This window comes from Acomys minous (genome assembly GCF_964271855.1).
Source record: "Acomys minous genome assembly, chromosome: 8".
Taxonomy (NCBI): domain Eukaryota; kingdom Metazoa; phylum Chordata; class Mammalia; order Rodentia; family Muridae; genus Acomys; species Acomys minous.
The window spans coordinates 33,520,888-33,537,622 of NC_140489.1; the positions used below are offsets into that span (position 1 = coordinate 33,520,888).

Sequence of the window (16,735 nt, forward strand, 5' to 3'; positions counted from 1 at the left end):
GATGGTGGCACAGGAGACTTCAATTTGATTCTAAGAACTTTCAAATCTACCTCTTTTACTTTTATTAGTATTGTTTTAAAATATTTATTTGTTTATTATGTATACAGTGCTCTGCTGGTGTGCCTGGCCACCAGGAGAGGGCACCAGATCTCATTATAGATGGTTATAAGCTACCATGTGGTTGCTGGGAATTGAACTCAGGACCTCTGGAAGAACAGCCAGTGATTTTAACCATTGAGCCATAGCTCCAGCCCCACTTTTATTATTTTTTAAGTTATTGCTGCATTTATATCTGTGCAACACTTGTGTCCCCTGGCGCCCATGGAGACCAGAGAAAGTTTCAGATTCCTTCCAGAACTGGAATTCCAGATGATTGTGAGTCACCACTTGGGTGCTGGGAATCTGAACTGTTGTAACCTGCTTAACCTGCTAAAACTCTATAGCCCTCCTTGAGACTTACTTTAGTTCCTAGCATAACTATGGCTCCTCTGTTTGCACCTGCTGTCGCTTTTTAGCACATCAGAAGTCATTTTGTCTGCAAATTGCCATTTAGATCAAGTTAAGATTAAGTTCAGGTTCTTAGGCTTAAATTAATGAGTTGTGTTCTACTTAAACAACATCACAGTACCCTGCTATGCTCCTTTCTCCCTTCAACTAGAGATTTGTTACGCAGAACCTCAGATCTCAGGGATATTTGCAAAGAATACTCAGTATTTTTAACATTGAAAATATTTTACAAATGAACTACAACAACAACAAAGCCACTGTCCTGCCCTGTCACACAAACAGGACAATGTGGGCTGTCCCTGAGGATGCAGAGCAAGCAGAAGCACTCAACAGAAACATTACACAAAGCCGGTGTTGTGTAAAACCACGCAGTCTAGAGAAACCAGAGGACAGTGGGCTCACAGAGGCAAACAATGTGAGGCAAAGACTCAGCTGCCTCACTCTAGTTAGGTATTTACCCATGAGGAACGAGAAACTATGTTCACATAGCTAGATGAGGTGGCACAGATGAACAGTAGTCTGCTAAGGAACAGTCGGGACCATACTAGATGCCACTGGGTTCTGCCCTGTGCATCCTTCAGCCCATCCAGAGTGTGTAAGGACACCTCTTGGCTGTCTTCATCATATCACCATTTACAGGCATACTTTAAACACTTTCTCTCATCTACACTGTGGATCTTATCCCAATGGATGATAGTAGACTGCTGTCTTGGGATTTGGTTGTTCCCTCCAACAGCTTTGCGGGCTGCTTGTGATGATTCTTACAGCGGTGGCTCAATTCCTTTGACAGCTGGAGATGCACCTCCTTCCACTCCACTCAGTTGCTGCTGGGCGTTTGGGCTGCTTCCAAACCATAGGCCTCCTGTAGTACTGTGAACAAACAGAATCCCATATTCATCTCTCTCAGCAAAACCCATCACTTTGCAGACTAACTGAACCCTTTGATCTCCTCTAACAGTGTTTGTTTGTTTGTTTGTTTGTTTGTTTTTTCCCTTTCAGGCTCCAACAATGAATAGTAAGATTAGATGGCTGAGTCTGAATATTCATCACTCTTGATGCTCTGATGGACTTTACAATTCTCACATAATTCTTCTTCTAAACAGATTTATTATTTATTTAATGTGAATGTGTGCTCTATCTGCATGTACACCTGTATGCCAGAAGAAAGCATCAGATCGTATGCTGGTAGCTGGTAGCTGGGGCCTCTGGAGGAGCAGTCAGTGCTCCTAACTGCTGAGCCACCTCTCCAGCCTTTATAATTCTTTAATCACCATAGAGACGAAAGAAGAAATTGCCACCCCTCATTGGCCACTCCCTCTTCATGTAAGAATGCCCAAGATGCTGGGCGCGGTGGCGCATGCCTTTAATCCCAGCACTGGGGAGGCAGAGGCAGAGGATCACTGTGAGTTCGAGGCCAGCCTGGTCTACAAAGTGAGTCCAGGACAGCCAAGGCTACACAAAGAAACCCTGTCTCGAAAAACCAAACAAAAACAAAAACAAACAGACAAAAAACAAAACAAAACAGAATACCCAATAATCTCTCAAGGTTTCTTGATAGGAGGAGTCTCTCTCCTACTGTAACTGCTCATGTACACAGACCTAAGCACACTGTGAGAATGGGGAAAGGTTGCAAAAGTTGTATGTTGGCATGTAGGTACCACAGCACCACGTGGAGGTCAGAGGGTCCCAGGGACTGGCATTGATGGCAGGTCTTTACTAGCTGATCCATCTATTGTTGGGAGAATTGGAAGCTCTGTGAACGGTGTCCAAGCCTCTAAGGTTTTTTCCCCCCTCTCTCCAAGATTTGTGTAAGTATAAAATGATTTCAAAGTCAAACGTTTAGAAAGATGAGTAACTGAACACAAGAGCCCCTGGGAGTGAAGTGCCCACGGGGGATTTTTGGTGCTCTCTGTCCACACAGCAGGGTTGACAGAGCCTGACCTCCTCAGACCCTTCCTCCTCCACATCCTCTATCTCAGATTTGCCCAGCAGACTGAGGTTTCTAAGGGCTCACATTGTCCTGATCACTGGTTTAAATTACCCTGAAGCTCACGACTGTTTTTTATCAGAAGCCTCTGGACTTGGGCATGCAGTGGCTTCTGAGAAATCTGATATTGAAATAAGAAACAACGTCCTGTGTCTCTCCCTTTATGTAGCCTTAGCCTTTGTCCTTCAAGGGGGACACCCCCATTCAGAGAGGGTGGCTTAAATGGAAGGTGGGGCTTTCACACAGCCACTGGCTGCCTGGGTGCAAAGACAGCGTCCTGCTGATCCTCTTGTTGGCTCACTTCCCAGAGCTTTGAAAAGACGTTACCCAGTTGAGAGCTTGCCATGAACTTTACCCTAGTTCCAACTCCCTCCGGAACGCTGGAAGAGTGACTCTGTTAGGTGTTCCTCAGGTGACTTTCTTTCACTGATGTAAAGTTATGAAATCACAAGGACGCTGCCCAGGTGCCGGGGTCAAGCATTGGTCATATGACCAGAGTGGAGCGTTGGCTTACAGTAGTTCCGAGCTCGCCACAACCACTGCCCTCTCTCCCAGCAACCACTCTGCTCTAAGCGTTCAGAAGCCAGGGTGTGAACCTCTGGAGGAAATGTAATGCCGGGTCTCTTCATCTTGGTGAGGAGTAAACTGGACTGTGGGACAGCCCACCTCAAACTGGTTAAAGGCCTGATTCCTCGACGGCAGCTGTTCTCACGTCTCCTAACACAGGGTCCTGGAGACCTCCATGGTCATCAGATAAAAAGCAGCTTCCCGAGTCCCATTGCAGCAGCGCCTCAGATAAGACTCTCTCTCCCGACTCAGTCTCGTCAGTTTGACCTTCTGCCTTAATCCTAATGGCTCCTGCAGTCTAGAGTTCCCAGAGTCGGGCTGTGTGAGGCACTGGGTCTCCCACAGGGGCCCTGGGCCGCTTCCCAGGACCCGCCCCCTCAGTGGCTCTGGTAGCCTCCACCTGCCACATCCTCTCCTCCTTGTCACTGTGAGGTGACTTAGGGAGAGGGATAAGCAATGTGTCCTTCTGCTTCCTCCACGTGTAGAGAACTCCTTGGATGTGGCATGGGGGAGGCTTACTGAACGCTCCCTGCGTGCCCTGGTTTCTTTCATGAAAGCCAGGACAAACAGCCCAGAAGTTACAGTGGTTTCTTCCTTCATCTCTCAACTCCAAGCTTTAAACTCTAAATCTTCTCCTCAGAGGAGACTATCGTGTCACATTCCTTGTCGTCAGCTATTCCAGACCCTCCTCCTTCAAGGCTGATGTATAACCATTTGGATCTATGCATTTGCCTGGAGAAAGCTTACTTCTTCTAGCCTTACCTTTAAGACGAGGCCCTTGTGTCTTTAACTATTTTAATGGGGTTCTTATATCTTTACCTCCCTTCCAGCCCTTATCCACCCTAATGCCCCCCAACACTAGGTAGGAGAGAAAAAGGGTTGTAGTTCTCTTTAGCTACTTCCTGCTGTTTAGGAACCTAGTTTCTTGGGGGCAAGAACAATCTTCACAGTCAGGATACCCAGCGACCCAGCGGCCCAGCGGCCCAGCAGCCCAGCAGCCCAGCAACAGCAAATGCAGCAGCAGGACGAACCAGCAGCATCAGTGAAACAGGAATTATGAAGGTCTTGTCTAACTTTCCAGGCTGAATTCAGCAGTTAACTCCTTTTGTGCCCTGCTTGTCCACAGCTTGGACAGCATACTGTCAGCAATTGAGGTGAGGAAAGTTTTTTTGGTCCTGTGGCTAGCTTTACCACATCTGAAGCAAACTCCATATGAAGGTTCTTTGATGCCCCTCATCTTCTTTGAAGTAGCGTAGGTGTGCTGCCAGAAGCTGACGTGTCTCATTGTCAAAAAAGCCTTAAGTTAATAATTTAAAAAAAAAAATCTTTGATTGCCATATTCTGTAGATCTCTGAGGTTTTTGATGGCCTACCTATCTCTAGTATGTCTGAATTGCTTGCTTATAGCTATTTACATCTGTTCAACCTAGGAAGTATAATTCTGTAGTTAACTAACCTAGTACCTAACAAGATCATAAGTTTGATTGACTAGTAACTTGCATTTCTTAATTATTCTAAACAGTTTGTGATAGTATCTTTCAAAAAGATTCAAAAAGAATTTCACATTGCATTTTAAGAACTATCTAGGTATACCAAAATATAACCTGTATCAATATATAAAGATCTATATCAATGTAACCAAATATAACCTTAATTTGTATCAATATACAAAGATCTATACCAATGTAAGATTTTTGGCTAGTAGTAGCTCTATAGTTTAAGAATGGATTCAATAATCTACCTTTCTTTCCTATGATCCCTATGTTATTTCTATATCCCCCCCCTTTTTTAGTTAGGAAGGAAATACTTTAACTCTCACACAGTAAAACTATTTCCAATAATGAAGCTGTTTCTACCAAGTTTACCACAGTGTCCGGCTTGGTTGTATTTGTCAGTTTTAGGATTGAGTATTTTTTTTTATTTCAAAGTCCTGTAAAATGTTTATGTCAGTTTCCTATGAACTCAGAATTCGAATGTCCTGAGCAGTTGATAGTCTGAAGGTGATCTCTGGGTGGTGTTCATTAGTTTAGTGGTGATCCTGTCTAGGTAGAACAGGTCTAGGTCAACCCACAGGTGCCCGCTGTTTGCTAAAAACCTGGCAGCAGAAGAGGCATGGGGCAGTTTTGCTCAGTGGTAGCCTTACCACAACCCAGGTGGATTCAGGATTGAGCACACACATCCCTTAATCTTCTTGGAGACCTAAAATGTTACTGTTAGGAGTAGTAGAAAACTTAAACATTGTAAATGTCATATTTAGCAGCTCTCAGAAAGGTTTGCGGCCCATAATCTACTGAGTACATGCAAGGGACACATGCTTTGCTTCTGGTTACTTGCTTCAGACTCAAACCTGAACATACACACAGGAAGCTAGAAGAAGCTTATTTCTAGAATTAGTTAATACTCTGTATGACTTCTAGTATCACCAAAGAATCATCTAGATTTTGAGATAATATTTATACCTTAAGAAAAGTTTTAGGGAGTCAAATGAAAATCAAAAGATTGTGCGATCAGTGGCAATAGAACAATCCTTTATTTTTTTTTTGTTTTCTCTGTGTGTCCCATACCAGGTGGCTCTTCTGATATGAGACCGACATTTTGGATTTTCCTTCAACAAGCAAGCATGGGTTTAGAGAAGGAGAGAGGCTCCAACCCCAACGCCATCTTTAACTTTTCATTCAACTGGGACCACATAAAGGCCATTTACCACTTATGTATGTAGAGGGTAGCAAAGGCAAGAGGGAGGTGGGTGACAGCACTTGGCCAATTTACTCTTTTCCTTGGGACATTTTCTCTTGATGAGCTGTCCTTTTTCTTCAGATGTTTCACTTGGCCAGCGGCCTCCAGCTTCTCCAGGTTGAATGCTTTTATTCTGGAAAGATAAAAACAAAACCCTATCCCAACCATCACTCTGGGGGCCGTGGTTCCCGTTTATAGCAGGTTATATCTTTGCTAGGGCAAAAGGTTTTTTGGTGACAGAAAAGGTATCTTTCAGTTGAAATTTAAATTGAAGTTTCCCATTTCTCTCTCTCTCTCTCTCTCTCTCTCTCTCTCTCTCTCTCTCTCTCTCTCTCTCTTATTCAAGGTTTAGGCTATTTATTTTTAGATCATGAAGGACATTCACTTTGAATTTCAGCCTGCCTTTGGCAAGCAGCTTTTAAATTTAAATCACTGTCATTCTTATGTGCCTGCCTCTGCTTCCCAAGTGCTGGGATTAAAGGTGTGCACAACCACCACCCTGTTCATTGTAAGGCTGGAATTTAGAAAACAACCAATGTATAGAGATCTGCCTCTCTGCTGGGATTAAAGGCACTGAGCTACCACTACCCTGCTCAAATATTTTATCTTAGCTCCAAATTACTCCAACTTTCAGAGAGTTAGAAAACAACTTTGAACTACAGTAACTCCTTGAACTTACTTAAAACATTTTAAATTTCTTAACTGTGTTTTTAATAACAAACAATGATAATATTCCTTTTATTTAAAAAGAAAACTCAGAACCTGATGTCCAGGATGGTATGGGCCACATGGCAATCTACAGTCTAACATTCTAACATGGAACTAAGATATGTGGTTTAAGAAAACATACTTTTCATTTCATGCCTGCAAGGCAAGTGTGCCTTCGGTAAATTATCATTCAATGGTCTTAATATTTTTTTATTTTTTATCATTTCATGCCAGATCAAATGAAAGGTATTTGCTAGTCTGTATAAGTTAGTTTGGACTGAATGGCCAGGCTGTCTGATGAACTATTGCCTCTCCTTATTCAGGAAGTCTCTATTATTCTAATCTACTCTCTTTGCTTGTTTGAGACAGGGTTTCTCTGTGTAGCCCTGCCTGTCCTGGACTCGCTTTGTAGACCAGGCTGGTCTCGAACTCATAGCAGTCCGTCTATCTCTGCCTCCCAAGTGCTGGGATTAAAGGAGTCCCTTTCTCAACCTTGATATTACCCACGGCTTTTCTTCTCCTGTGAAAACAAAGACAAAACCTCTTCCCCAATGTAACACATTTCCCAGTTTCCATTCTGAGGTCAACACATCTTTTAAAACATGCCCACTGCCAGCACTCGGGAGGCAGAGGCAGGTGGATCTTTGTGAGTTCGAGGCCAGCCTGGTCTACAAAAGCGAGTCCAGGACAGCCAAGGCTACACAGACAAACCTTGTCTCGAAAAACAAAACAACAACAAAAATGCGGGCTGATTTAATTTAGCTGTTTTTTCCACTATCCAATGTCTCTCCACAGCTGTTGTTCCTTTCTCATTAGTATTTAAAAATTTTAGCGTTAATAAAGCACTATGCAATCTCTCTCTGGGTACCTTTATTACTCTTTTCTGTTTATTAAGCATATCTTTTAAAGTGCAATTGGATCTTCCTATAACTGCTTGTCCTGTAGGATCGTGTGGTATACCCGTAATATGCTTTCAGTTGTAATGTGCAAAAGTTGTTTTATTTTACTGGAGACATATGCTGGGGCATTGTTAGGTTTTTGTTGTTGTTGTTGTTGTTTGTTTTGTTTTGTTTTTCAGGACAGGGTTTCTCTGTGTAGCCTTGGCTGTCCTGGACTCACTCCTGTCCTGGACCAGGTTGGCCTCAAACTCACAGTGATCCATCTGCCTCTGCCTCCTGAGTGCTGGGGTTACAGGCGTGTGTGCCACTGCACCTGGGAGCATTGTCAGTCTTAGTTTGTACAGGTATCTCCATAATAACTTCCAATAAGTGTGTAATTCACAACCTGCCTTTTCAGAATTTAGAGCAGTTGCCCATTGAAATCCCGAATATATATCTATGGTATGGTGCACATACTTTAATTTTCTAAACCGTACAAAATGAAACACATCCATTTGCCAAATGTCATTTCTTTGGATACCTTTTGGGTTCCTTCCTGCAGGTAATGGAGTTCGGCTATACAAAGAACAAGTAGGACACTGCTTTATAATTTCCTTGGCTTGTTGCCACGTGAGAGAAAAAAGCTTCCTTCAAACCTTTCTTATGAAGCTCTGAGGCTTCTAGCACACTTCCTATTAATAGCTGATCAATGTCATGATTAACTTATGTTAGAGGTCCTGGTAGATCCATTTGGGGTCTGATATGTGTTATATACAATGGATGATTTCTACTTCTGATTACTTGTAGTTGAATAAATAGAGAAGTTAATTCTGAACCATCTGGAAGGGTTCGGTGGTTTCAATACACAAAACAACTCTTTCTGCTTATTATGAGTCAGTAACTATATTAAGAGACTCAGGAAAATCTAATAATACCATAAGAAAGGCATATAATTCTGAATTTTGGGCTGAATCATAAGGGCTCTGGACCAATTTATGTACTTCTCCTGACTTATAATCTGGTTTTCCTGATTAATTTGCATCAGTATAGAGTGTAGGGGCTCCAGAAATCCAACTAGTTCTTTTTATAAACTGAAGTCTTAAATGATCATTAGCTGCCTGGCGGTTTGCTGTGGCCTCAATGTGTGGGGATGAGAGTGTCTGCTCACGCACTAAATGTGTGGGGATGAGAGTGTCTGCTCACGCACTAAACGTGTGGGCATGAGAGTGTCTGCTCACACACATTCTTTTCCTTGCCTCCCAGACAGGTCTGAGGGTGACACAACATGGGGCTCCTAGAATCTGCTTCCTTCCCCATCTGCTCTGTTGCTTCCTGGACTAGACGCTCATCATCCCCATCTGCCCCGTGACATAGAGCTCATCACGCGAAGAGGGTTCTTTTCTTGTCATTTTGTGAAATTGATGTTCTTGTTGGATATGTGTGCAAAAAGACCTTCTTTTCTCTGCTGCCTATGCATGTCTTATGCATCTGAAAAGGAGGCCCCAAGTCACCTCAAAGCCACTTCTTGAAGGAAGATGAGAGTGAAAACACTGGCCCAAGAATTGAAGGACACAATATTTAATTACACATTGGTGTGGCTACTCAGGGTTTCCTTTTTATTCCGAGCATTATTTCTTGAATAGGTACAGTTTCCATATAACATTTGCTTGCTTTTTTAATACCACATTGGATTGAACCCAGGGACTTGCACAAGGTAGGCAAGGACCTACTAGCCCTTGAATAAGCACCATTTTGGTAGTAATATTAATTTTTAAAAAATGTAAACTAAAGGAATTATATGTTCAGGTGAAGTAGTCTGAACTGACATTCTTACAACGTATGTGAACTCTTTCCCCAAAACCATCATTTAGTGGCTTATATTTTAGGAGACACCCCCCCTAACTCTTACTACCCAACTGCTTGTAGAAGAAAGTCTGGAGTTGCTGCCACGTGTCCAACTGGGCCATGGCATGAGGCTTAGGCTCCCCTCCAAAGGTGATATTAGCACCCACCAGGAGGTGCAGGCCGGCCTTGCACAGTGGGAAGTAGGGGGGCTCAATATAGTGCCCCGCTTCCGGGTAGCAGATGACCTGGGGCTTCTCCTTCCCATGGGCCTGTAAGCGTTTGGAGATCTCACTGGCATAGAACTCGCTCTTCCAGTTGTGGTCATCCTGACCCACGAGGAACAGGAAGGTCGCGTCAGACCTTTCCACGGGGATGAAGCTCTTCTCTTCTACCAATGGGCTTTGCAGAGCATCTACCACATCCTTGAGGCCGTCTTTGGTCATTTTGACCCGATCTCTCAGGATAGTCACAGGGGGTATAGTCTCGTCCTTGTAGTATATGGTGTTCCCAACAGCAGCCACAGAGCCATTGATGACCACGGCAGCTGTGATGCCCTCCAGGAAGGAGGCCATAGCAAGGCCAAGTTCGCCCCCTTTGGAAATCCCAAGCAGCCCAATTCCTGGTCCTTTTACCTGAGAAAGAAACAAATGAAAAATGGAGGCTTAATTCAGGAAAAGTATTGAACAGTGAGTAGGTCCAATCAAAAAGCCAAATAGACTGGGGCCTACATCTAGACTCTGTTTGAAACCAGCATGCCTTCCTTTGCCATATTGAGACAACGGACACAAGGAACTAAGGACTGATCTTGCTTGACATGAGCGCCGATGCGCGCCATCCGTCCTGCCGCACAGCACTGGTGTTTTGCTTTCCACTTCTCCAAAGGACCACCTCACATCCTCTCCTCCCCCCTCAGCCTCTCTGGTCCCCACATGCCGCTCCACCGCCAGCTTCTCACACTGCGCTGAGGAAACAGAAGCTGCAGCAGGAATGCCTCGTTTTCTCAACCCACAACGTACCTGTTCCCACGGCAGCGCGAGCTCTCAGATGCCCCCATGTGATCTCAGCAGTCACCCTCTGCTTGTGTTTGGGGTGCTGTCCACTAACCTTCTCCAGGGCTGGCCTCCCATGCTTACTTTCAGCCTCCTCCCCTATAAACTTCTCTCTGCTGGGTGTCCTCAGGTCATCCCTGCTCCGGACTCTTTTACTTCCTCACAGTCCTGTGCCCGCAGCCTTGCTAGTCATGACTTTGTTCTCTCTCCTGCTTCCCTGCAGAAGGTGGAAAGATGCTGTACTGGCTGGTTTTGTGTCAACTTGAGAGGAAAGCTGAGGAGATGCCTCCGTGAGATCCAGATGTAAGGCATTTTAAAATTAGTGACCAATGGGGAGGGCCCAGCCCATTATGGGTGGGGCCTCCCCTGGGCTGGTGGTCCTGGGTTCTGTAAGAAAGCAGGCTAAGCAAGCCTCGGTAGGCAGCCCCCTCCATGGCCTCTGCATCAGCTCCTGCCTCCAGGTTCCTGCCCTGCTTGAGTTCCTGTCCTGGCTCCCTTCAGTAATGGGCTACAATGTGGACGTGTAAGCTGAATAAACCCTTTCCTCCCCAAACTTGCTTTTTGATCATCGTGTTTGTTCAAAGCAATAGAAACTATAAGACAGGTGTTTGCTGTACTGTCCTTTCGTCCATCCCCTCCTTGGTGCCCTCTGCGTGGTTTGGGTTGGCACCATCCACAAGGACTGCGCCTGCCCTGGAACCCAGTGTCCTCTGGGCTATAAGCAAAAGGCCTTTGGCTGACCTCTCACTTTCTCTTTCTCTCTCTCTTCCTCCTCCTTCCTATACTTCCTCCCCCTCCCATCTGGCAACAGTACCACTGATCACTGTTAAATGTTACTCCTCATTAAGGCACTAACATGATCAAATGATGTTTTAATTACCCAACTACGATGTTTTTATTATCAACTTGACACAATGTAGACTTACCTGGTAAGGGAATTTCAGAGATGGCTGGGTTGCCCTATAGGCATACTTTTGAGGGAATTTTTAATTTCATTAAGTAAGCTGGAAATGCCCACCCTGAATGTAGGTAGCACTATTTCTTGGCCCTGGCTCTAGGCTGTGTAAAACTGGAAGAAGCAGTTGAGAATTAGAATGCGTGGACCTGGCTCTCCGATCCAATTAGGAATGTGATGACTGTGATTCACACTCTGCCTCTGTGACCTCCTGCTCTGACGGACCATACGCCGGAACCGTGAGTTAAGCGTTTTCTCCACGGGTTGCTTTTGTCAGGGTATTTTTATTTTCAGTCACAGCAGCAAAGATGAAACTACGATATCTACTTATCAAAGAGAAAATAGAAGTGCCAGAGTCGGAGTGGGAAATTGGCAAAATCTATTCTCAAACTTCTCTCTAGATGCATCCTACACTGTCTCCACTTCTCTAAGAACGCCAGTGCTTTGAGCCACATTAAGTTCTGATTGTAAAATTATAAAACAAGCAGGGGCTATTTCCACCCCAGCCTGTACTATGCTTAATCTAGAAAGCCCAGCACACCCCGGTCTCCTGCTCCCACAGGGCTCTGGGACACAGGAACACTGGCACTGGCTGGGCATGGCCCTACTCCCCCCCCCCCCTTTGTATCAAAACGGGGTATCCCACATGGGCTTGGGCTCTTTGTGAAACAGAGAGGCTGTCATCAATTCACTCGTTCTGTGAAATGAAGCGCACACGTGAGGAGGTCTGATAGGGAGCCGATAAAACTTTGGGGGGAATCTCACCTCAGGGTGGCTACGCAGGTAGTTCACAGCTTCCTCAAAGTACTCCATGTGCATGGCTTCCATGCTCTTGGGGAGGTCGTCGTAGTTATAATAAGCCAGAGCCATCACAGCAAAGCCCTTCCCAGCCAGCAGACTAGCCCGGTACTCCAGCAGGCCACCTCCAACTCCGAAAAGGTCTATGATCCCAGGATAGGGCCCAGGTTCTGGGGAGAAAGTAAAACTAAGTGTTACTGAAAATCTATTTGCAGTAGCATCAAAGGCATTTCTTGCTTATGTGAGGATGACAAGGTTTTCAACACAGTGAGAAATACTGGAGGACAGCCTGTCTTCAAGCACCTAGAGAGTAGCCTGGGTTAAGTCCATAATCCCCTTCCATACCCAAAGCCTCAAAGCTCCACAGGTGTTTACAAAGACATCAAGGGGACACTTAGAAGACAGGGAAAAATCTGTGCCTAGCATGCATGACCCAGAACACATATACGCAACAACCACCTTTGCGACAACAATACAAATGCTGTCCTTTTCCGTCCTCCAAACTGGACAATGCCGACTGCCACTGACAGTGCGCTGCAGCCAGAAACCATCACATGATGCTGGTGTGATACAAAACAAATGCAGAAACCAGCAAGCGGTTGCTCACAAAGTCACACCTACACATAACCATATAAGTTTGAGTGAAGTATGAATGAAATGAATGAAAAATGAAAAAAAAAAACTGTGCTCACACTAGAGCTTGCATTCGGGTGTTTGTAGCAACTTTATTCACAATCTCCAAACCGCAAACAAACGCACTTGTCCTTCAGCCGGTGAATGGATGCAAACTGTGCTACATCCATAAAATGGTGTATTATGAAGAAACAAAAGGCCTGATGGGTAGAAGATCCCATGAATCTCAAATGCATTCTGTTCAGTGAGTGGACATAGACTCAACGGCTGCATGTTTATTCTGTAGGTTTTTGTGTCCTAAATATTTTCACTGTTTTATTTGAGGGCTTTGTCTTTCACATGTCCAATTTAAACAATAACTCAGTGGTATAGCTAATCAGGTACAGAGTCAATAAGACACACACCTCTGCACATTTCCAGAAAGGATTAACTGAGGAGAAAAGATCTCTCCCCCACGGTGGGCAGTGCCTTCTGCTGGCAGTCCAGACGCCAGGCAGTCTGAGCAGAAGGCGGTCCTGCTTTGTGTGTCTGCTCTCTGTGTGCTGGTAAGCGGATCTCACCTGCTGCTGTCACCTCGGCTGACACTGGAAACCCAGATTCTCTGGTCTTCCAACATGGCCACTTAGGAATCCCAGAAGCTGTCATCATTCGGTGGGATGGCTGAGGAGCAACTGCTATGTTCTCAGCCATTATTGGACTACATAGGCCCTAGTGAATTGGAACAGCTTCCTTCACAATATATATTCTGTCAACTCTATTCCTCTAGAGAACCCCAATTTAGACTCTCAGCAGACACCCCGTAGGCAGCAGAAAGCCCCACTTTTGCCTGTCCGTTCTTCTGCACTACTGTGGATTTCAGGCATTGATGTCCTTGGTATCATCACGGCTTATATGTGTGCCTTACTTAGTTTGTTCTTGGCTAGCAAGGCACTTGCTGTCAAACCTGATGACCTGAGTTCAATCCCCAGAATCCACATGATAGAAAGAGAAAGAACTCAAGCAAACTGATCTCTGACCTCCACATGTGTACTCCACACATACACTAAATAAATAAATGCATAAATATTTTAGTTTACCTATCTCGTGAATTGTATATTAATGAAATTGAGGCATATGAGGGAGTGGTCCCACCTATGTCTTGGGCATGGGCATGTGATAAGCACTGTTTAATTCTGTCAAAAATCAATGTTAGTATTAATAAGTTCCTTATGTTTATATTGAAGAATATAAACTTAGTGTTCTCCTTCTGGTGTCCATTTTCCTATTAATAATCAAAGATGGGGATAGGGCAATCTGATTCCCTAATCAACATCCATTGAACTCTTCTTTGCAGTCTTAGCCACTGTGAACAAACAAATAATGGTCTAGGGCTGGAGAGATGGCTCAGAAGTTCAGAGCACTGGCTGCTCTTCCAGAGGTCCTGAGTTCAATTTCCAGCGACCACATGGTGGCTCACAACCATCTACAATGTGATCTGATGCCCTTTTCTGCAGATAAAGCATTCATATACAATAAATAAATAAATAAATAAATAAATAAATATTTAAAAAAAGAAAAGAAAGAATGGTCTATCAGGTGGCCTACCCCTGTGCCAGAGCCAGTCACCCTGAACACTCCGAGATGACTAACAAAAACCTTGGCTGGGGGGACTGGAGAGATGGCTCAGAGGTTAAGAGCACTGACTGTTCTTCCAAAGGTCCTAAGTTCAATTCCCAGCAACCACATGGTGACTCACAACCATCTATAATGTGATCTGATGCCCTCTTCTGGCCTGTAGGTGTACATGCAGGCAGATCACTGTATCCATAATTAATAAATAAATAAATAAATAAATAAATAAATAAATCTTTAAAAACAAAACAAAATGTGGCTGGGTGTTATGGCTCCCAAAGGTATAACAACTCATACCAGATTTTTTCTTTTTCTTTTTGGTTTTTTGAGACAGGGTCTTTCTGTGTTAGCTTTGGCTGTCCTAGATTCACTTTGTAGACCAGGCTGGCCTCGAACTCACAGTGATCTGCCTGCCTCTGCTTCCCAAGTGCTGGGATTAAAGGCGTGCACCACCACGCCCGGCTAGACTTTTTCTTATAACCATTTCCACCCTGTGGTGTGGAGGTGTGGGGGTCTTGGGGGGGGGCATTCCCCTGCTCATCTAGTAGTTGTACCTGGAGGCAAATCTACCTTTGGTTTAAAACACAAATCTCAGTGTTTGTGATTGGTGCTAAGAGGCTAGGCTGTAATTGATCAAATGACCCATCTCTAACTACGTAAACAAGCCCCCTGGGAGACACTCTTTTTAATGCTACACACACACACACACACACACACACACACACACACACACACACACACACCAGTCCAGCATCTTGGGTGGTCTTTTCTTTCCTACTTTCAATGCAGGCTGAGCTGGTAACATAAAGACAGCAGGGAGCAGCGAGGCAGAGCCAACAGAACAGAAGCAGCCGTGACAGCAGGACTTAGAAGACCGAGCCGTGACACCACTAAGGCAGGCCGCTGCTCTCACCACTCAGCAGTCCTGTGTGGTGCTGTGTGCCCAGCGCCTGGCACCGGTTCCTGAATGGATACCCCAACTTCCAAGCAGCTGGCAAATGTGTCAGCCAGGAACTCCTCCTCCTGAGCATAGTCCTGGCAGGCAAGGGGGCAGGCTTCCTGAGTTGTCATGGCAGCAGCAGTCCCTGTGCTGTGAAAGGGTTCAGGCAGCTGGCTGAGGAAGCAACCAAACAATTTTAAGGGGAGCCAGGGGAGAGAGGATGAAAAGTGGAAAGAGAGGGTGGTGGGTGAGCAGAAACCAAAGACAAATAAAAGCTTGAAGGGACTGCTGCTCCTCAGAAGACTCCAGACAGCTGTCAGGTCTAAAGATGGCCACAGTCTTGGACCTAAGGCTGTAGCATTGGTCTTGGACCTAAGGCTGTTAACCCTTGTCTTGGCCAGAAGCTAAGGGACCTGACACCCAAGGCCCGCAGGACTGTGACACTAGGAGATGGATGCCACCAGATGCTGCTCCTGCCTCCCATTGCTGTGGCTCCCTGTTACTGAGCACTACAGGTCACAGAGTTTGCCTATTTATGATTTCAACTGGGGTCGAGCACAAGACGCTGACAGCGGTGGGTCAACTACTTTGACTTTTAGAAATGTGCCTCAATTTATTCATCAACTCCAGGACTGGGGGGGGGGGGGCACTTGGACTACTTCCAAGCAATAAGCTTTCTGTGACACGTGCCACAAAAGGGTAGAAATACATTTTCATCTCCCTACTAAAAAAAAACAAAAAACAACAACAAAAAAAAAACCGGAATTGCTTCCCAGACTAACTGCACGGACACTTTCACTCTCTCAGTTGACATTAATTGGAATGATAGGTTTTGAAAATGTCGTCACTCTTGAAGCTGCGCAGTATATTCTGTAGATTCATGTAAGACTATGCAACTATCTCAGATTACCAGTCAACAGAAAAAAGGCCTGACTCCTACTTTAACTGCTAGTTGTCATACATGTTAATGTATACATGTCATACATGTTAATGAAATGAGGCTGGCCTCAATCAAACTCAGAGATCCACCTGCCCCCCAAGTGCTCAGTTTGTTATTACTAGTTTTCATTTTATTATTATAAGTGTCTTGTCCCTTTCCTTAAAACTTAAGGAAGCAATTTAGCAGTAAAATTAGTCTTGTAACTTAGCAGTGGAATTGAAGGACCAGCTTCAGCGAAATAGCATCATCATAACAGGCCTCTTCCAGTCCAGTTCTGTCTCCTTTCCCACAGGGGCACTTTGAGCAAAGGGCAGCTCACCTGGAGGCAGGAAGAGCGTGGCGCGCACCCGGCCCTCGCGCACGGGCACGCGCCTCACCCCAGGGGCCATGAAGTGACGCTCGTGCACCGCCTTCGCCAGCTGCCGCCCGCCCTCGGGCTCGTGTCCCTCCAGCGCCTCCAGCTCCACCACGAAGGGCGTCTGCACGTCGCGCTTGACCAGACGCCAGAAAGGCCTGTCGGGCTCCATGGCCCAGAGCAGCCCCATGGGCTCGAGCCCCGCGAAGCTGCCGCCGAGCGCGGGC

At 45.3% G+C, this 16,735-nt stretch overlaps 1 protein-coding gene across 2 annotated transcripts in view; it reads right to left on the reverse strand.

The window, feature by feature from the left end:
- Positions 1-5,736: 5,736 nt before the first annotated feature.
- The window catches only part of LOC311603192 (acyl-coenzyme A thioesterase 1), an 11,289-nt gene continuing 290 nt past the window's right edge, over positions 5,737-16,735 (reverse strand). Inside the window, exons 1-3 of one of the 2 annotated variants that reach the window (XM_084792121.1) lie at positions 16,473-16,735; positions 11,997-12,199; positions 5,737-5,929 (exon numbers count right to left, since the gene is read on the reverse strand). The exon at positions 16,473-16,735 is cut by the window's right edge and continues 290 nt beyond it. In XM_084792121.1, the coding sequence (XP_084648247.1) occupies positions 5,768-5,929; positions 11,997-12,199; positions 16,473-16,735 (628 nt within the window). In that variant the 3' untranslated portion in view covers positions 5,737-5,767. Of the gene's footprint in view, positions 5,930-8,944; positions 9,860-11,996; positions 12,200-16,472 lie in introns of those variants that run through there. The other variant, XM_084792120.1, reaches the window with a different exon arrangement.